The sequence below is a fragment of the Carcharhinus amblyrhynchos genome, chromosome 34 (assembly GCF_965287045.1).
Source record: "Carcharhinus amblyrhynchos chromosome 34, sCarAmb.v2.hapA, whole genome shotgun sequence".
NCBI classification, from domain to species: Eukaryota; Metazoa; Chordata; class Chondrichthyes; order Carcharhiniformes; family Carcharhinidae; genus Carcharhinus; species Carcharhinus amblyrhynchos.
The window spans coordinates 6,178,815-6,200,977 of record NC_137357.1 but is presented as its reverse complement, the minus strand read 5'-3'; the positions used below and the strand labels follow the sequence as shown (position 1 = coordinate 6,200,977).

General features: G+C 48.9%; 1 protein-coding gene across 1 annotated transcript; it reads left to right on the top strand.

The window, feature by feature from the left end:
* Positions 1–1,102: 1,102 nt before the first annotated feature.
* On the top strand, positions 1,103–20,227 carry LOC145361392 (STAM-binding protein-like). Its single transcript, XM_080217094.1, has 10 exons — positions 1,103–1,201; positions 6,909–7,126; positions 7,905–7,980; positions 10,265–10,360; positions 11,917–12,265; positions 13,868–13,992; positions 14,993–15,130; positions 16,680–16,792; positions 18,532–18,631; positions 19,789–20,227. Exons 2-10 carry the CDS (start codon positions 6,924–6,926, stop codon positions 19,843–19,845), a joined length of 1,257 nt encoding a protein of 418 aa, XP_080073220.1. The 5' UTR covers positions 1,103–1,201; positions 6,909–6,923; the 3' UTR covers positions 19,846–20,227.
* The last annotated feature ends 1,936 nt before the right edge of the window (positions 20,228–22,163 follow it).

The window sequence follows — 22,163 nt, the reverse complement described above, 5'->3', positions numbered from 1 at the left end:
TTGAGGGGGTTGAGCTATGAGGAGAGGCTGAATAAACTAGGCTTGTACTCGTTAGAGTTTAGAAGAATGAGGGGAGATCTCATTGAGACATATAAGATGATGAATGGGATGGATAGGATAGAGGTGGAGAGACTCTTCCCGCTCAGAAAGGATAATAGGACTAGGGGGCACAGCCTCAAGATAAAGGGGGGACGGTTTAGAACGGAGTTGAGGAAGAACTTCTTCACTCAAAGGGTGGTGAATCTCTGGAATTCTCTGCCCATTGAAGTGGTGGAGGCTACCTCGCTAAATATTTTTAAGACGCGGGTTGATGGGTTTTTTGATAAGAGAGGGGATTAAGGGTTATGGGGAAAGGGTGGGAATGTGGAACTGAGCCACGACAGATCAGCCATGATCTTATTGAATGGCGGGGCAGGCTCGAAGGGCTAGATGGCCTACTTCTGCTCCTATTTCTTATGTTCTTATGTTCTTGATAAATAAGGGAGATCAGTGTTTATAGGAAAAGGCAGGAGAATGGAGATGAGAAAAATATCAGCCATGATTGAATGGTGGAGCAGACTTGATGGGCTGAGTGGCCTATTCTGCTCCTATTTGTTATGGTCTTGCCTGTCCTGCATGGGTTTCCTCCGGGTGCTCCCACACTCTGAAAGACATGATGCTGGTTCGGTCCTAAATTGTCCCTCAGTGTATCCAAATGGGCGTCGGAGTGTGGTGACTGGGGGATTTTCACAGTGACTTCATTGCAGTGTTAATGTCCAGAGGAAAGGTTCCTGATGATTGACAGCTGGGCGGGACCCAGCTGATTGGGTTGTCAGTGGGCAGGGTTTGGACAGGCGCGCCATGATTGGTCAGTAGGCGGGGTTTGTCTTGGGGTGCGCTGTGATTGGTTAGTGGGCTGGATTTGGGCAGGCGCGCGCTGTGATTGGTCAGTGGGCGCGGTTTGCGCAGGCACGCGCTGTCATTGGCCAGTGGGCAGGGTTTGTGCAGGCCCACGCTGTGATTGGCCGGTGGGTGAGGTTTGAGCAGGCCCGCGCTGTGATTGGCCGGTGAGCGGGGATTGCTCAGTGGGCGGGGTTTGCCACCGCCCGGGGGTTTCCCAAGAAGCAGCGCGAGTGGGCAGGGCTGGGGCCCAGTCGCTGTCGCTCATCCTGGCTCCAGTGAACGGGAGGCGAGCATCGAAACGGTTGGGGGCCTCGGACGGGTAAGTGAGGCATTTCGGTCACCCACTCTCTATTCTGTTTTATATCCTCCAGAGGGCTGGGAGTAGAATACCGGCCTGAAGGCGCGGAGGTTGATCGGGAGGGAGAAGCAGGGCGTGATCCGGGATCGTGACCGCAAATGGCATCAGCAGTGGCTCAGCCCCCTCCCCCTGACAGCCGGGCCCCTCCCCCTGACAGCCGGGCCCCTCCCCCTGACAGCCGGGCCCCTCCCCCTGACAGCCGGGCCCCTCCCCCACATGGCCAGCCCTCCTGCCCACCTTCCCCCCCCGAACAACTGGGTCCTTCTCCCGGGGAGCCAGGCTCCTCAAACCGATTTCCACCACTATTATCCATAACCAGGTCCCCTGTATGAGCTGGAACACATTGATTATTATTAATGGAGTGCAGCTGAAGAATCCCCCACCGTAGTGCCCTGTAAAGTGACTGAGCCCCCAGAGAAATTCCAGCTGACCAGGTAGCTGACATAGAAATAGCAGACGAGAGTATTACAGTGAATGTCATATATTTAGAGTTTCAAAAAACCTTCAATTAGTTAGGGCACAAAGTTGATTCGATAACAAGTTGTCCTGAACAGGAACTGTGGGAGAGAGCAAGCAAGTGGAACAAGTTGAGTTATTCGTGCAGAAAGCCAGCAGAGGCACTACAGGCCGAATGGCCTCCAGTGCTCTTACCGTTCTATAATTCTATAACATAGCAGAGATTAAGGGATATAGGGTAATGATGAAGATTGGAGGAAGGTACAAAGCGGGATTCCACAGGGGTCATGCCAGTTATTCATAATGTACATTAAGGATTGCGAACAAGTAATTGGATATCAAAGTTCACCATGGATACCAAATTAGGGACAGAGATGCTGTTCAATATGATTCCACAGTTGGGCAGCACTTGCTGACCAATCCTGAGTGTGCTTGTAACTACTTTAAGGTAATCATTCAAGGCTGTAAAATGACTGAATTACTCTTGCCAGAAGCAACATTATCACAGGTTATACTAAATCATAGAACCTACATTACAGAAGGAGGCCATTTGGCCCATCAAGCCAAAACCGACATAATGCCCACCCAGGTCCTGTCCCTGGAACCCCATATATTTACCCTCCTAATTCCCCTGACATTAAGGGGCGATTTTACCATGGCCAATCCACCTAAGCCGCACATTGATGGACTGTGGGAGGAAATCCATGTAGACATGTGGACAACGTGCAAACTCCACACAGATAGTCACCCAAGGCCAGAATTGAACCCTGGCTAACCATTGTGCCACCGCACCACCCATAAGCTCATACGCCCATACTTTGCAGACGAAAGGAATTTATTCAAGCCTTAAGCCTTTTTTTGGAGCTTGGGGAACTGATACGGGTGATGTGCTGGCACTGCTGCCTCACAGCGCCAGGGACCTGGTTTCAATTCTGGCCTTGGGTCACTGTCTGTGTGGAGTTTGCATGTCCTCCCCGTGTCTGCGTGGGTTTCCTCCGGGTGCACTGGTTTCCTCCCACAGTCCGAAAGACTTTAAGTGCGTTGGCCATGCTAAATTGTCCCTTAGTGTCAGGGGGTCTAGCAGGGTAAATATGTGGGGTTACAGGAATAGGGTCTGGGTGGGATCGTGGTTGATGCAGACTAAATGGGCCACATGGTCTCCTTTTGCACCGAAGGGATTCTAAGATATATGAACTTCGATGAGACTTTTGCCATGGCAATGCCTCACCCAATCAGAGAACAATTGGCACTCTTTCCTCCTGCAGTTGTGCTTGTTTGAAATGAGGTTTTCTTGCATTTATCCTGTTGAGTGCAAGATGCAAAACTTTGACAACATGTCTGCCCTGCCAGCAACACCTCCCTAGATTCTGGAATGCTCCCTGCAGATTAAAAGATGGCAAGTACAAGCCTGCTTTTCGAGAAAGCTGGAATGGAGTAAGCTAGGAACAGGAGGCCAGTAATCCTTACAATCAAGCATCTAGGAAATGCTTGCATCTGTTATGAAGATAGCACATTAAAAAATATATGGAGATAATATGATTGAATAGAATGAAGATGGATTTAGAATCATGGAGGTTTACAGCATGGAAACAGGCCCTTTGGTCCAACTTGTCCATGCCGCCCTTTTTTTTAAACCCCTAAACTAATCCCAATTGCCTGTGTTTGGCCCATATCCCTTTATACCCATCATACCCATGTAACTGTCTAAATGCTTTTCAAAAAGGTAAGGACTATTACTTACATGGCAAAAAACTGCAGCATGCAACGGTGCAGAGGGACCTCGGGGTCCTTGTGCATGAGTCGCAAAAACCCAGCCTGCAGGTGCAGCAGGTGGTCAGGAAGGCGAATGGGATGCTGGCCTTCATAGCGAGGGGGATTGAATATAAAAGCAGGGAGGTCTTGCTGCAACTGTACAGGGCACTGGTGAGGCCGCAGCTGGAGTACTGTGTGCGGTTTTGGTTGCCGCACTTACGCAAGGATATTTTGACCTTGGAGGGAGTGCAGAGGAGGTTTACTTGGCTGATAACAGAGTTGAGGGGGTTGAACTATGAGGAGAGGCTGAATAAACTTGGCTTGTACTCGTTAGCGTTTAGAAGAATGAGGGGAGATCTCATTGAGACATATAAGATGATGAATGGGATGGATAGGATAGAGGTGGAGAGACTCTTCCCGCTCAGAAAGGACAGTAGGACTAGGGGGCACAGCCTCAAGATAAGGGGGGAGCGCCCCCCTTAGTTGAGGAGGAACTTCTTCACTCAAAGGGTGGTGAATCTCTGGAATTCTCTGCCCGTTGAAGTGGTGGAAGCTGCCTCGCTAAATATATTTAAGACGCAGGTTGATAGGCTTTTGATAGGCAAGGAGATTAAGGGTTATGGGGAGAGGGCGGGAAAGTGGAACTGAGCCACGACAGATCAGCCATGATCTTATTGAATGGCGGGGCAGGCTCGAAGGGCTAGATGGCCTACTCCTGCTCCTATTTCTTGTGTTCAAAAGACAATATTGTACTCGCCTCTACTACTACGTCTGGCAGCTCGTTCCAGACACTCACCACCTTCTTTGAAAAAATTGCCCCTCTGGACACTTTTGTATCTCACCCCTCTCACCTTAAACCTATGCCCTCTAGTTTTAGACTCCCCTACCTTTGGGAAAAGATATTGACTATCTAGCTGATCTGTGCCCCTCATTATTTTAAAGACTTCTATAAGATCACCCCTCAGCCTCCTACGCTCCAGAGAGAAAAAAAATCCCACTTTATCCAGCCTCCCCTTGTGACTCAAACCATCAAGTCCCGGTAGCATCCGAGTAAATCTTTTCTACACTCTTTCCAGCTTAATAATATCCTTTCTATAATAGAGTGACCTGAACTGCACACAGTTTTCCAAGTGTGGCCTTACCAATGTCTTGTACAACTTCAACAAGACATCCCAATGTTCTGACCGATGAAACCAAGCATGCCGAATGCCTTCTTCATCACTCTCTTTACCTGTGACTCCACTTTTAAGGAGCTATGAACATGTAACCCTAGATCTCTTTGTTCTTTTAAAAGGGAAAGTTTGTATGTGAATCACAAAAATGTAGTGTACAAGTACAGCAAATATTTTGGATGGTCTTTTAGTCTTTAGTACATTATTGTGTCCAGTTTTGGTCTTTTGATATGAGGAAGGATGTGGTGGCACTGGAAGCAGTTCAGAAGAAGTTCACCAGATTGATTCCAGGGACTAAAGGGCTGTCGTACGAAGAGTACGGTTTGATAGCTTGGGCTTGTACTTGCTGGAGTTCAGAAGAATGAGGGGGATTTGATCGACGTATATAAAATGTTAAAGTGGATTGATAAAATGGACATTGAATCGATGTTCCCCCTTGTGGGACTGTCTAGGACAAAAGGTCATAGATATAAAGTGAAAGGAGGTGGGTTCAAAGCTGAGATGAGGAGAACTACTTCTCTGAGAGGGTTGTGAATCTGTGGAACTCTGCCCCAGAGTACAGCAGATTCAAGAGATATGTTTCTGATGGAAAGTGGGATAAAGGGCGACGGGAAGCAAGCAGGAAAGTGGAGTTGAGACCAGGATAAGATCAGCTATGATCATATTAAATGGTGTCAAAGGGCTGAATTGCCTACTCCCCCTCCTAATTCCCATTCTCCTATTAGTGTAGAAGAGCCACAAAGTCTTCCTTGGGTTTATATAGGTATGCGAGACACTACATTTGGAGCACTGCACACAGTTTTGGATTCCTTAACTAAGGGAGGCCTCATTTGAGGGAGAGGGAGCGCAGTGACTGGTTTCTGGATTGAGGGGTCCATTATACGAGGAGAGGTTTGAGTGACGCAGGCTGACACTCCCCAGGCGTTTAGGAAAACAAGACGTTATCTAATTGAAGCATCACATTCTGAGAGGGAGTGACAGTGTTGATACTGGGAGGCTGTTTCCCCTGGATGCAGGCAAGAGAGAGCCCACAAGTAGTGATCACTGTCTCACAATAAAGGGTTGGCCAGTTAGGACTGAGTTGAGATTTAAATTCCCCTCCAAATGGCGTGAATCTTTGACATTCTCTTGCCCGGAGAGAAGTCAGTACTCGGTAATGGTGAAAATTTGGCACGCTGTTCCCCAAAGGGGAAACTGATGCTCGATCAGTTGTAAATTTTAAACCTGAGATGTCTCGATCTTTGTCAACCAAAGCGATCAAGGGACATGGCAGGCGCGCAGGGTCAGTCTCAATCTGAATGAGTGGCGGAGGAGACTCGAGGGGCTGAATGGCTGCCTGTTATTCCCATTCTTCCATCATCGCCAGTCTTGGAGTTGATCAGACCCTGGGAATCTTGACCCGTTGTCACTCTGCTACCCCATTACTTCTAATCATAGAATCCCCACAGTGCAACAAGAGGCCATTCGATCCATCAAGCCGTACCAACTCTCCAACAGAGCATCCTATCCAGGCCCTCTCCCCCAACCTAACCCTGTAGCTCCACGGATTTACAGTGGCCAATCCACCTAACCTGCATATCTTTGGACACTAAGGGAGAATTTAGCATGGCAAATCTACCTATCCTGCTCATCTTTAGACACTAAGGGGCAATTTAGCATGGCCAATTCACCTAACCTACACATCTTTGGACACTAAGGGAGAATTTAGCATGGCCAATCCACCTAACCTACACATCTTTGGATACTAAAGAACAAATTAGCATGGCCAATACCCCTAACCTACACATCTTTAGACAGTATGGGGCAATTTAGCATGGCCAATCCACCAAACCAGCACATCTTTCATACTGTGGGAGGAAACCGGAGCACCTGGAGGAAAGATGCAGACATGTGGAGAATGTGCAAACTCCATTCAGACAGTGACCTGAAGCCGGGATTGAACCCGGGTCCATGGCGTGTGAGACAGCAATGCTAACCACTGTGCCACCAGTTGCTCACGCCTGGAGGTGCCCGTTTCCACTATAATTCAGTTCCACCGGCGTTGACCGCCCACCGATAGCCATTCCAATGTTGGCTACCTGAGGTGGTGCTTCACTGTGGAAGCATCAGAGTTGAGCCTGAGCAAAGGGGGCCATGGCAGAGACCCCCAGGGATCTCAGTGTCCCACTCATCAATAGGTCAGGCAGTAACACAGTGTGCCCTTTACTGATCAGTACATTGAGGGGTGATTGTGAGCTGGTTGGCATTGCCTTGTGTTCTGACACTGAGCAATCCTTTCCCTTGGCTAGAGTGAGCAGTGTGCGATGCCGGAACATTCTGATGTTAGTTTGTCTCCCGAGGAGCGGGTACGGGCACTCACCAAGAAGGGCAGCTCGGTGGATGTGAACGATGATGTCCCTCCACGGAGGTACTTCCGCTCCGGAGTGGAAATTATACGCATGGCTTCTGTTTACGTGGACGAAGGCAACCTGGAAAGCGCGTTCGTGCTCTACAATAAATACATCACGTAAGATCACTGACTATACTGCATGGTGCTGGTTAACTAAAGGAGGGTCAGCGCCGAGGGAGCGCCGCGCTGTCTGAGGGTCAGCGCCGAGGGAGCGCCGCGCTGTCGGAGGGTCAGCGCCGAGGGAGCGCCGCGCAGTCGGAGGGTCAGCGCCGAGGGAGCGCCGCGCAGTCGGAGGGTCAGCGCCGAGGGAGCGCCGCGCAGTCGGAGGGTCAGCGCCGAGGGAGCGCCGCGCAGTCGGAGGGTCAGCGCCGAGGGAGCGCCGCGCAGTCGGAGGGTCAGCGCCGAGGGAGCGCAGCGCTGAGATTATGAAACTAGTTAGGACGGGAGGACATTTTTAAAATAGAAGTTTTCATTTGTTCATCCAATGTGAGCGTAGGTGGCTGGACCAATATTTATCGCCCATCCCTAATTGCCCTTGAGCTGGTGTTGGGTAAGTCACCGCCTTGAACCTGCTGCAATCCCTGTGGTGTAGGTACACCCACAGTGCTGTTAGGGAGGGAGTTCCAGGATTTTGACCCAGCGACAGTGAGGGAGCCGCCGATACATTTCCAAGTCAGGATGGTGGGTGACATGGAGGGGAAATTCCAGTTGGAGGTGTTCCCCATGTATCTGCTGCCCTTGTCCTTCCAGGTGGGAGAGGTTACAGGTTTGGAAGGTGTTGTCTAAGGAGGCTTGACGAGTAATTTCAGTGAAAGCTCTCTCTGTCTTGTGTCTCTGTGATCACCTGTCATGTCTGTCCCGGGTGTGACATTATTGTTCTCTGCTTATCGCCCAGGTTGTTTTTGGAAAAACTACCCAAGCACCGAGAATATAAAACCAGCATCATTCCAGAGAAGAAGGAGACGATCAAGGTGAGAAGGAGCCTCTTGGTGTAGCATTTCACACAGTCATGGTGCTGGGATAGTGGAGTCGAGTGCCACACTTGCTATTTGCCTAGTTTATCCATGCTGCCTTGTCATTATGTTCTGCTGCCTGGGGCAGCTTGTTCTGTGCGGTTACTCAGATCTGCAGCTATACTGTGTGTGTGTGTGTGTGTGTGTGTGTGTGTGTGTGGGGAGGGGCCCAGGGGGAAGCTCTCGCTCTACCTCGATTAACTCTGATCAGTTAAGAATTCCTGCCTTGATCTGCTGCTTGCTACAAATGGGAATAAAATAATGGGTCAGTGTGTGTGTGTGTATTCAAGCTGTTTCTCAGCATATTGTATTCAGAATAATGAGTCCCCATTGTTGGATGTAATTTGAAGGGCAGGGGTGGACAATATGTTTTTTGTGTTGTGGCTGGGATGTAGTGCCCACACTGCTGCTCCCAGCTCTCAGCACCATAACTGCCAGGGCGCTGGGATTCCTTGTCAGGGTGCCACGGATCCCGGGCTTTGATTTGATTTATTATTGTCACGTGTATTGGGATACAGTGAAAAGTATTGTTTGATTTATTATTGTCACGTGTATTGGGATACAGTGAAAAGTATTGTTTGATTTATTATTGTCACGTGTATTGGGATACAGTGAAAAGTATTGTTTGATTTATTATTGTCACGTGTATTGGGATACAGTGAAAAGTATTGTTTGATTTATTATTGTCACGTGTATTGGGATACAGTGAAAAGTATTGTTTGATTTATTATTGTCACGTGTATTGGGATACAGTGAAAAGTATTGTTTGATTTATTATTGTCACGTGTATTGGGATACAGTGAAAAGTATTGTTTGATTTATTATTGTCACGTGCATTGGGATACAGTGAAAAGTATTGTTTCTTGGGTGCTATACAGATAAAGCATACTGTTTGTAGAGAAGGAAAGGAGAGAGTACAGAATGTAGTGTTACAGTCAAAGATAGGGTGTGGAGAAAGATTAACTTAATGCAAGGTAGGTCCATTCAAAAGTCTGACAGCAGCAGGGAAGAAGCTGTTCTTGAGTTGGTTTGTATGTGACCTCAAACTTTTGTTGTCTTTTTCCCGACGGAAGAAGGTGGAAGAGAGAATGTCTGGGGTGCGTGGCGTCCTTAATTATGCTGGTTGCTTTGCTGAAGCAGCGGGAAGTGTCGACAGTGTCAATGGATGGGAGGCTGGTTTGAGTGATAGACTGGGCTTCATTCACTTTGTAGTTTCTTGCGGTCTTGGGCAGAGCAGGAGCCATACCAAGCTGTGATACAAGCAGAAAGAATGCTTTCTATAGTGCATCTGTAAAAATTGGTGAGGGTCGTAGCTGACATGCCAAATTTCCTTAGTCTTCTGAGAAAGTAGAGGTGTTGGTGGGGCTTCTTTAACTATCGTGTTGGCATGGGGGACCGGAGAGGTTGTTGGTGAACTGGACACCGAGAAACCTGAAGCTCTCGACCCTTTCGACTTTGTCCCCGTTGTCCTTTACACTTCCTGAAGTCAATGACTATCTCCTATGTTTTGACTGGCATGCCAGGCTGGGATCAGGCTCACCCATGGTGCCCCCCATAGTTGAGTTGTCAGAAGGGTCTCGGAGGTGAGGTTGTGGAGCCAGCACCATGTGACCCAATCCTGGTCAGATTGGGCAAGGTTCAGAATTGTTGGGGATTTGGGAGGGGTGGACTTGAAAAAAGCTGATGGGATGACACTTGCTCTGAGCCATTATATTCCAGGATAGGTGATGATCCCATTGGCCCTATGAAGAGAAAGGGCATTGAAGGGACTGGGCAGCAATTAAAGCTCTGTGTCTTTGACAATTTTTTGATCAAGTTATCAGTTGACATTTGCAAAGAGTTTCTCAATTTAACAGCTCCCAGGAAACTGTCATCAAATGAAGGCATACTGTGAAAATCCCCCCTAGTTGCCACACTCCGGCACCTGTTTGGGTACACTGAGGGGGAATTTAGCACCTAACCAGCACGTCTTTCGGACTGTGGGAGGAAACCGGAGCACCCAGAGGAAACCCACGCAGACACGGGGAGAATGCGCAGACTCCAGACAGTGACCCAAGCTGGGAATCAAACCCAGGTCCCTGGCGCTCTGAGGCAGCAGTGCTAAGCACTGTGCCGCCGTTGATTGTACTGTAGGGTTTGAAAAGAGTGTGCAGTGCCAGTTGCAATGCTGTGAGTGAAGCTTTGACAGGGGGAAGCTGCCCATTGTGAAACTTTGTGCTTTCCCTCTCCCTGTGTGTGACAGAAGCTGAAAGAGATTGCATTCCCGAGGGCCGAGCAGCTAAAGAGTGAGCTTCTGAAGAGATACGCCATTGAATATGCCGAGCATCAGGAGCTCCAGGTAAGCACAGCTCCGCACAAGGTGAGCAGAACAAACTGTACCACCTTAGCTATCCAGCATCTTCCTCCAAGAGCAGGACCTTGTGAGCAGAGGAACCCAGGCAAACACTGTAACTGAGGGGAAAACATATCCCTAACAGCCATCCCTCGGCGTTGCTGGCGACCCTCCCCCACGAGGAACAGTTATCGAGTGACACACTCTGTTATCACTGACCTCGCTCTGTTAGTGAGTGACACTCCCTATTATCACTGACCTCGCTCTGTTAGTGAGTAACACTCCCTATTATCACTGACCTCGCTCTGTTAGCGAGTGACACTGTCTATTATCACTGACCTCGCTCTGTTAGTGAGTGACACTGTCTATTATCACTGACCTCGCTCTGTTAGTGAGTGACACTGTCTATTATCACTGACCTCGCTCTGTTAGTGAGTGACACTGTCTATTATCACTGACCTCGCTCTGTTAGTGAGTGACACTCCCTATTATCACTGACCTCGCTCTGTTAGTGAGTGACACTCCCTATTATCACTGACCTCGCTCTGTTAGTGAGTGACACTCCCTATTATCACTGACCTCGCTCTGTCAGTGAGTGACACTGTCTATTATCACTGACCTCGCTCTGTTAGTGAGTGACACTCCCTATTATCACTGACCTCGCTCTGTTAGTGAGTGACACTCCCTATTATCACTGACCTCGCTCTGTTAGTGAGTGACACTCCCTATTATCACTGACCTCGCTCTGTTAGTGAGTGACACTCCCTATTATCACTGACCTCGCTCTGTTAGTGAGTGACACTCCCTATTATCACTGATGCCTCTCTGTTAGTGAGTGACACTGTCTGTTATCACTGACCTCGCTCTGTTAGTGAGTGACACTGTCTGTTATCACTGACCTCGCTCTGTTAGTGAGTGACACTGTCTATTATCACTGACCTCGCTCTGTTAGTGAGTGACACTCCCTATTATCACTGACCTCGCTCTGTTAGTGAGTGACACTCCCTATTATCACTGACCCCTCTCTGTTAGTGAGTGACACTCCCTATTATCACTGACCTCGCTCTGTTAGCGAGTAACACTCCCTATTATCACTGACCTCGCTCTGTCAGTGAGTGACACTGTCTATTATCACTGACCTCGCTCTGTTAGTGAGTGACACTCCCTATTATCACTGACCTCGCTCTGTTAGTGAGTGACACTCCCTATTATCACTGACCTCGCTCTGTTAGCGAGTGACACTGTCTATTATCACTGACCTCGCTCTGTTAGCGAGTAACACTCCCTATTATCACTGACCTCGCTCTGTTAGTGAGTGACACTCCCTATTATCACTGATGCCTCTCTGTTAGTGAGTGACACTCCCTATTATCACTGACCCCTCTGTGTTAGTGAGTGACACTGTCTATTATCACTGACCTCGCTCTGTTAGCGAGTGACACTCCCTATTATCACTGACCCCTCTGTGTTAGTGAGCGACGGACTCTATTATCACTGACCCCTCCCTTGTGAGGGAGTGACACTCTGTATTATCATTGACCCTTCTCTCTTCCTCTTCTCAGCGAAAGGAGGAGGAGAAATTTGCCCAGGAGCTGGTGCGGCAGCAGGAACTGGAGGATGAAAAGCAGCGGGTGGCACGCCTGCGGCAGCAGCAAGCGGAGCAGGAGCAGTTCCACGCCTTTGAGGAGATGATCAGGCGGAAGGAGCTGGAGAAGGAGAGGCTGAAAGTGCTGGAGGAGTATTCCAAACCAGAAAACTCCCCCCTGTCCATAGACTGTCCTCTGATACCAGGCATCCAGAGACCACCGGATAATCTTCCTACAGCGCCGCCTGCTGCAAAGGTCCCGAATGCTGGACCGCCGGTGGTCGATCGGTCACTGAAACCTGCAACTCTTGGAACCAACTGGAACAGTGAGGACTGAGCCATATACACTCTGTCATTTCAATCACATACTCACTTGTACCGTTTAATCACCGTCAGAAACGTTTGAACAGGCTGACATTCTTTGTTTCATAGAATACCTATGGTGCAGAAGATGGCCATTTGGCCCATCAAGTCTGCACTGTCCCACCAACTATCCAATAGTTCCAACTAGTACAGTATCCAACTATCTTCTTAACTCCATGTATTTATCCCGCTATTTCCCCGAACCTCCACATCTTGGGATACGAAGGGACAATTTAGCATGGCCAATCCACCTAACCCATACATCTTTGTACTGTGGGAGAAATCCGGAGGAAACCCACAGGGAGAACAGGGAAGTGAATGCAGACTGTGCACAGGCTGTGACGGGAGGAACCGAACCCAGGTCCCTGGCGCTGTGAGGCAGCAGGGCTAACCACTGTGCCAAAAAAACAGAGGTGATCTGATTGAGGTCTTTAGGATTATGAAGAGTCTGGATCAGTAGGATAGTCACGTTTAGATTCGTAAGTAATTCAGGGAAAAGACTTTACCCAGAGAATGGTGTGAATGTGGCACAGCGCTACCACACAGACCAGGCAGTAATCTAGCCAAGCAGAGATCCTCCACTCTTTTTTTTCCCCACACCTCTCAGTTCAGCATTTGCTTCTTCAGTTGCTTGGAGCCGTTCCCCATTTTCAAATTCGATAAGCCATGTGACTGGGGCATAGAATACGTGAGGAAGTTTTCCATAGCCTTCCTCATGAGTGCTTAACGGAAGTTCCAGCCCTCTTCACCAAGGATCCTCCCTCTGTCTGCAAACAGTTATTCCCCCTTGAGATTCTGGCACTGAAAATCCACTGTGGGTGTCACTCTGAGCGTAGGATCTTTACCTGGAGCTGGGAGGACCCACAGAGACCATTCCCTGAGGCCCCTGCTGTCCTACCAAGAGTAGTTGACATCTTTCAGATGAGTTAGTTAAGAGGGGGAGGAATAGCAAGAATTGTGAGCTGGAATGGAGTTGGGGGAGGCATGTGTAGACCACAAACCTGTTGGACCAAGTGGCCTGTTTCTGTGTTGCCAGTTCTGCTCATGTCAGATTGAAATTCGAGTCACTTCAATTCATTTGACCCTCCAACTGTGTAGGGTCAACGCTCGGAGTGGGAACTCTTGGAAGGCTGAGCTTTTATTGAGGTGATTCCCCTCAATGAGCAGCAGATACTTTTGTTTAAGCTACACTTACTGGGAAAGTTGCTCTTGTGTTTTGATTAAGAATTGGAAAGATATAAAAGCGTTTTGCCTGCTCAGGCAGACTAAACCGTGCGGCCTGCCTTTAGGGCCAGCCAGGAAGTGAATGTGGGTGGTCACTCGAATGGGCCCCCACACCCTGCAGCCATCCCTCGCCCCCAGCTGAATACACCTCATTCTCCCCAAAAGGGAGCTGGACCATACCCACACAGATAAGACAGTCCTTGCTTTGATTGTTGTGACCTCGATGATGGGAGGCTGGACCAGCCTCCACCCAACTGGGCGGCTGGGGCCAGGAGAGGAATGTCGTGTCCATTCTCGAGGGGTTGCTAACATCGGGAATCTGTGTGTTTCGCCTCCTCCAGATTTCTCAGCAGACAAATTGCGGAACGTGGTGGTTCCCAAAGGCCTGTGTCATCAATTTCTCCAACTGGCCGAGACCAACACTGCCCGAGGGGTGGAAACCTGCGGCATCCTGTGCGGAAAACTGGTAGGAATCGTGTGTGTGTGTGAGACTCGCAAACTCTCTGGCTTTGTAACTGGAGGTGTCCGCGGCTCCCGGTGCCCGACAGGAGATCGTGCGGGCTCTGGCAAAGCACATTCAACAGAGATAGATGATTAATGAGAGGTGTGATGGGTGTTGGTAGCTGACAGGACAATAAATTTGTAGTCAGTTAATCTAATATTGATTTGCCACTCTGATCAGAGAGGAAATGTTCAGACAGCAGTGAGGGACCTGCAGTACATCTCCCTTTCTACTTCTGTTCATCCATTTGAGCTGTAAGACACGTACGTGTTATCTCGAAATTCCTTTCAATACAGAGGAGGCATGGGAACAGCATCTTATAGATCCCACCAAGGCCATATGTTGGGGGGCGTTAATCCAGTCCCTGTTGTCCATTTAATGTATGTCTGAACTACCCATTTCCTCAAAGCCTGTCCACCATTTGCAAGGCACAAGTCAGGAGTGTGATGGAAAACTCCTCACTTGCCTGGATGGGTGCAGCTCCAACAACACTCAAGAAGCTCGACACAAAGCAACCCCGCTTGATTAGCACCCCATCCACAAACATCCACTCCCTCCACCACCCAACGCACGGTGGCAGCAGTGTGTGCCATCTACAAGATGCACTGCAGCAACTCATCCTTAGACAACACCTTCCAAACCCACGACATCCCGAAGGACAAAGGCAGCAGATATATGGCGAATACCACCACCTGCAAGTTCCCCTCCGTCACTTGATTTGGAAATATATCAGCCTTTCCTTCACTGTCAGTGGGTCAACATCTTGGAACTCCCTACCTAACAGCACCGTGGGCATATCTAACACATAGATTACAGCAGTTCAGAAAGGCAGCTCACCACCACTTGTTCAAGGGACAGTTAGGGATTGGCAAGAAAGGCTGGGCCCAGCCAGCAATGCAGCTCTTTGGGTTTGTAGCTGAGTGGCACTTGCACTGTATCCTGATCTGTTCGATTTTGTCTCCAGATGCAGAATGAGTTTACCATAACCCACGTTCTGGTGCCTAAACAGACTGCGGGTCCCGATTACTGTAACACGGAGAACGAAGAGGACCTCTTCCTGATTCAGGATCGAGATGACCTAATAACCTTGGGCTGGATCCATGTGAGTGGGATTCTGCTGTAGCTCTGGGAAGGAAACTCTGTGTTCTGTTGCTAAGCCACTGGATCAGAAGCAGGCTGTAGGAGCGGGTGTTAGTGCTGCATTCTGGATGGAGTGAAATCAATCTCAATCATTATCCAGTGCATCTCCCTGGAAAATGAACTGGACTGAGCTTTGGAACGACATTCAGGACGGCATGGTGGCACAGCAGTTAGCACTGCTGCCTCACAGCGCCAGGGACCTGGGTTCGATCCCTGGCTTGGGTCACTGTGTGGGTTTGCACATTCTCCCCGTGTCTGTGTGGGTTTCCTCCAGGTGCTCCAGTTTCCTCCCATAGTCCAAAGGTATGCTGGTTAGATGTATTGGCCATGCTAAGTTGCCCCCTTAGTGTACCTGAACAGGCGCCGAAGTGTGGCAACTAGGGGATTTTCACAGTAACTTCATTGCAGTGTTAATGTAAGCCTTCTTGTGACTAATAAAAAAAAAATTTGCATCCCACCATGAAATCGTAGAATCCTACAGTGCAGAAGGAGGGTGTTTGGCTTATCGAGTCTGCACTGACAACAATCCCACCCAGGTCCTATTCCCATAATCAATGCATTTACCCGACTAATCCCGTAACATGAGGGTCAATTTAGCATGGTCACTCCACCTCACTCGCACATCTTTGGAGTGTGGGAGGAAACCCACACAGGTGAAGGTACGGACTCTGCACAGGCAGCCCAAGGTAGAAATTGAACCTTGGTCCCTGGTGCTGTGAGGCAGCAGTGCTAACCACTATGCCGCCCAAATATGCTGCTTGTCCTCACTGTTGAGACACCTGCATGGGGAATGGCTAATTCTGGGAGCTTTCAGGCTGGGAGAGTGTGGAGATCTTCAGGAAGAAAGGGAAAATTGTATTCCCTTCGGATTTTAGGGTGGCACAGTGGTTATCTCTGCTGCCTCACGGTGCCAGGGTTCAATTCTGGCCTTGGGACACTGTCAGTGCAGAGTTTGTACATTCTCTCCATGTCTGCGTGGGTTTCCTCCGAGTGCTGCTGTTTCCCCCCACAGTCTGAAAGATGTGCAGGTTAGGTGGATTGGCCATGTTAAATTCTCCCTCAGTGTCAGGGGGATTAGCAGGGTAAATGCATGGGGATTATGGGGATAGGGCCTGGGTGGGATTGTGGCCGGTGCAGACTTGATGGGCCGTCCTTCTGCACTGCAGGGATTCTGTGATTCTTCTTTGTTTAATCTTCACGTTCTCACAGACAGAGTGACCTGTTCTCTCCTCCCCCACCCTCACACCTTCTCGTTTTGCAATGATAAAATGGGAAAGCAGAGGGGTGGGTTGTGGATTGGCATGATGTGGGCGCAGAAGCCTGGGTGTGTGCTGATGCCCCGATCTTCCATTGGCGATGTCCTGTGTCAGGGCAGTAAAGTGAGAATCACGCGATTGAACCTACCGCCTGCTGTTGTTCACTGTTCCTCTCCTGGGCTACGCTGATGTCTATTTTAACGATGGTGGATTGTTTATCATTCTGAAAGTAATCTCTCTCTTGTGCGTCCCCAGACCCATCCAACCCAGACTGCCTTCCTGTCCAGCGTGGACCTCCACACCCACAGCTCCTACCAGATCATGCTTCCAGAGGCCATCGCCATCGTTTGTTCGCCCAAGTACCAGGAGTGAGTGTGCGATGGGATCAGTGTGTGCTCCGTTTCAAGAGTGCAAACTTCACCTAACATCCAAAGGGTTAAAGTTTGACAATAGCTTGCTAAACAGTAGGCCTTCTGTTCCCTTCAGTGTAGAAAGTTATGATTAAAAAGTTTCTGTCTCTTTCTCCCCCGATTGCGGTAGCAGTGGCACAGTGGTTCGTACTGCTGCCTCACAGGGACCCAGATTTGATTCTCAGCTTGCATCACTGTCTGTGAGGAGATAACATGTTTTCCCCTGTTTGCATGGGTTTCCTCCGGGTGCCCCAGTTCCCCCCCACAGTGCAGAGATATGCTGGTTAGATGAATTGGCCATGCTAAATTCTCCCTCAGTGCGAGCTGAACAGGCACCAGAGTATGGTGACTGGGGTTGCAGTGTTAATGTAAGCCTACTTGTGACTAATAAATAAATAAACTTTATGTCTTCCATTGGTAAAAGTTCAGAGGAAGATAGATTAACCTTAAAATTAGAGCTATGCCAACTAACATTGAATCCTTACAGTGCAGAAGGAGGCCATTCGGCCCATCAAGCCTGTACCCATGATGATCCCACCTTGGCTCTGTCCTGTAGCATCACGTATTTATCTTGCTAATCCCCCTGACATTAAGGGCAATTTAGCATGGCCAATCCACCTAAGCCGCACATCTTTGGATTGTGGGAGGAAATCCTCACACTCTGCCCTCCCGCCCTCCCCATAACTGTTCATGAAGACAGAAGGTTGCACTGCTTTCACTTTTCCAGTGTCAAAGTGTATGCAAATATTACTGGCATTGTTCTCAGAAAATTCGCGCAGCAGTTTTGGAACGGCTGTTGGAATCTCAGCTCATCTGTTTTCTCTTGCCTGCCTCTGCCTGTCTTGTTGCCTCAGGTCAGAGTACTGGTTCGGCTTTCCGAATGAAACCTTATCCAAGTCCTACAGGAATTCAGTCCCTCCAGCTCCTTCATTCAGCTGGAACCTGGTTGATTTGTATCCTAAGTCCATTTAGTCCACCACTTTACTCCACACCTCTTGAACATGCAAACTCCACACAGACAGTGACCCAAGGCCGGAATCGAACCCAGGTCCCTGGTGCTGTGAGGCAGCAATGCTAACCACGGTGCCACCGTGTTAGCCCATCACTTTACTCCATATCCCTTGACCCACCCACCCACCAAAAATCTAGTGATCTCAGCTTTGAAATTTCCAATAAGCCCCAGTCTCGTCAGTTTTTTGAGGAGAAGGTTCCAGATTTTCACTACTTTGTGCATGAAGAATTACTTCCTGATATCATGGGGTGGCACGGTGACACAGTGGTTAGCACTACTGCTTCACAGTGCCAGGGAACTGGGCTCGATTCCCAGCTTGGGTCACTGTCTGTGTGGAGTTTGCACGTTCTCCCTGTGTCTGCATGAGTTTCCTCCGGGTGCTCCGGTTTCCTCCCACACTCGAAAGATGTGTAGTTTAGATGGATTGGCCATGCAGAATGGAACCTTAGCATCAGAGGGATTAGCAGGGCAAATATAAGGGGTTACGGGGAATTGGGCCTGGGTGGGATTGTGGTCGATGCAGACATAATGGGCTGAGTGGCCTCCTTCTGCACTGTAAGGACTTGGTGATTCTATGATTGGGTACAGATTTCCTGTCCCGTTCGTAGTGAGGAGGATTGCTGTGGCCTTTTGTGTGGTTGGTGCTCCTCGCTCTGTGCTCTGACTGATCTCTGCGTCTGTTTAGGTCCGGTTTCTTCAGGCTGACGGACCACGGTATGGATGAGATCTCTGTCTGTAAGCAGAAGGGCTTCCACCCACATCCCAAGGAACCGCCTCTGTTCAGTGTAAGTAGCGTCTGTTGCATGTAGCTTGCTGAATGGAAACTCTAATCCCTTTCCCTCTCCTCAGAGAAGTTCCCCCATGCACCAAAGCTGATTGCGATCAGCATTCAGCCCCTGTCTCCATCCTCTGCTGTGGGAGTGGGTTAGATGAGTTAATAAAGTCCTGAACACTTACCCAGCTCAGATCCCGGGTGAGCTTTTCCTGATTTCCCAGTGCCAGACAGAGAATGCTCAGAAGTGAACCTGAAGTCGCAGTTTTATTGAAAGCAGTGGCTGGGTGTTGGATAACATTTAGCCCACACTTCTTCAACAGTAGGTAAACCAGACGTGAATGTCACGGGTAGTTTGGCCAGAGTTTCTGAATCCTAACCTTCATTCAGTGGCAGTGGGAGAATAGATGTTGCCAGGCCACAATGCTTCAACTCAGAAGCTGCTTTGAGTTAAGCACTTGTAAAGAATGAGCATTGCTCAGAACAAGCTAGACTTGAAGCTCGGAAAACCAGCCCTCCCCCCCCCCCATTGAGAGCTGGGGAATCCCATATTGGTTCACTGCCAGCCTCACAGTGTCCTGACTGCCTCCTGCCACTGTCAGCTCACTGCTGCCTTCAGCGCTCAGGGTGTGGCATCCATAAGGAATCTGGCTACCGGCCAGGATTAGATTCCATTTGGCTTCCAGTTTTCAAAAAAATTTTTCACTGTTCCCTCCCAGTGCTCCAGCAAGTTGCTTGGTGAGCAACTAGTGGACAATTATGTAGTGCTTTGACAATCACTGGATGTTGCAAAGCATTTCAAACTCATCTGCTGCTCTCCCAATGTCGTGCCCTAAGATCTTTTATGGGCGGCACAGTGAGTTAGCGCTGCTGCTTCAGAGCGCCAGGGACCCAGGTTCGGCCTCCTTTTGCACTGTAGGAATTCTATGGATTGTATGTTTTTTTTTGCTTCTACCCGAGCAAACAGGTGGGCCCCTCAGATTTAACCAGAAGATCAGCACCCCTGGCATTGCAGCACTCCATCAGTACCGCATGGGAGGGTCAGTCAGTAAAGATGTTCACGCTCAAGTCCTGGAGTGGGAGTTGAACCCAGAACCTTGCCATTTGGAGAGGCAGGAGGGCCACCAGCTGAGCCACACGGATTAATCTCCCTCCACCTCTTTCTTTCAGGCGTGCACACATGTCTCTGTAACGGACACAAACATCACGGTGCTGGACCTTCGATGATCGGTGCCTTGTCTTCTGACCGTCCTCGGTTTCCATGGAAACCACAGTCTCACTATCGTCGAGAGCCTCGGCAGGAGGACTCCGCAAACTCTAACCCTCCTAGATCCGTCGCTCCCTCTTAGGGAGCTTCCGATTTGATTGTAATCGTTCTAAAATAACACTTAATATAATATATAAGTTTGAAACTCTGTCCTGTAGCGACAGCGGGAATGCCTTTATTTAAAAACCCGCACTGCTGCACTTAAACTGATGGGAGATGAAGACAGATACCTATCAATCGTTTTTTTATTTTGTTAACTCTCACTGCACTTTGATCTTTGTTAACTTTATTGGGCCCAATTTTTGTTGCTTTGCACATCAATAAACCAAATTTGGCCATTTGCATTCTTGCCTCTTGTCTTTCCCTGCTCTCCTCAATTTAGTTCAGATGCTTTACGATAAGTATTTTGAGTCCTACTTTAACAAAATGACTGTTGTTTGGGGATTAAAAGTGTTCGGAGAGACAGCAGGCCACATTGATCCCACCCTGATAGGTCCGGGGGGGGAGTTGGTCAGGCGTGTCCATGCCTTCTCTAACCCGCTAAACTGACTTGCCTGTGGGATAGAATCCCGACACTGCAGAAGGATGCCGCAGGAACTTCGAATTAGGAGCAGAAGTTGACAAATTCAGCCCTTCTATCCTGTTCCGCCATTCAATCAGATCAAGGCTGATCTCTCCCTGGTCTCAAATCCACCTGTTCCCCATATCCTTTTATCTCTCTCTCTCTTTATCAGAAATATATTTTATCTCCTTGGAACCATTCAATGATTCAGACCCCACCGCGCTATAGGGCAGCGAGTTCCACAAATTCGCCACCCTCTGTGAGAAGTAGTTCCTCCTCATCTCAGTTTTAAATCTACTGCCTCTCAACCCATACCTGTGACCCTTTGTTCTAAATTGCCCCCACAATTGCCCCATTTGGTCTACATTGACTCAATCAATCCCTTTTAAAGTGTTATGTACTTCGATCAGATCCCCTCTCATCCCGCTCAACTCCAGCGAGTACAAGCCCAAACTGTTTAATCTCTCCTCATACATTAACCCTTTCATCTCCAGAATCAATCTGGTGAACCTCCTCTGAACCTGGCTCCAATGTCACCACGTCCTTCCTCAAATATGGAGACCAAAACTGAACACAATTCTCCTGATGTGGTCTCACCAACACCCTACACAATTGCAGCAACACTTCTTTTATATTCCATTTAGCCCAGCAACAATCTGCACCAGCAACAATCCCACCGAGGTCCTATTCTCGTTACTTCACATGTTTACCCTGCTAATCTCCCTAAGAGCAAGTGACAATTTAGCATAGCCAACCCCAGCCTGCACAGCGATGGACTGTGGGAGGAAATGGGAGCACTCGGATGAAACCCATGCACTCATGGGGATGAACGTGCAGACTCTACACAGGCAGTGACCCAAGGCTGGAATTGAACCTGGGTCCCTGGTGCTGTGAGGCAGCAGTGCCACGTCTCTGTAAAATGACCGTGAAAAGATTTACTTCACCTTTTCGCAATAGGGGAAGCCATTCAGCCCCTCGAGCCTATTCCACCAATCCTTTAGATCATGGCTGCTCTGTTTCTTAATCATGTCTGTCTACTTGGGTTCCTTAAAACTTCCTTACCCAAGAAAAATCTGAGTTCTGGAATTTTCCATAGCCCCTCTCAGCCTCAATAGTGTTTCGAGAGACAGGGTTGGCAGATTTCCACCACATTTTGTACAAAGCATGGTTTCCTGGTGGTTGCCATAGTTATGGTCACAACCAAGGACAAATGATCACCATATTATTCTGGTCTGAGGGAATTTAAATAATACACCGTCAGCACAACCTGGTTTTCCCTGAGATTTAAGAGGTGATCAAACTTGATCTTCCTGGACTGTGCTCGAGGGACCTTTTTGTAGGTCACAGAGCCAGGGACCTGGGTTCGATTCCCAGCTTGCGTCACTGTCTGTGTGGAGACTGCATGTTCTCCCCGTGTCAGCGTGGGTTTCCTCCAGGTACTCCGATTTCCCCCCACAGTCTGAAAGACGTGCTGATTAGGGGCTAAATTTTCCCTCAGTGTAACCGAACAGGCGCCGGAGTCTGGCGACTGGGGAATTTTCACAGTAACTTAATTGCAGTGTTCACGAAAGCCGACACGTGACTAATAAAATTCTAACAGGGTTAGACGGGGTAGATTCAGAAAGAATGTTCCTGATGGAATGTTTCAGAACTAGGGGGTCATAGTTTGAGGATAAAGGATAAACCTTTTAGGACTAAGGTGGGGAGAAATTTCTT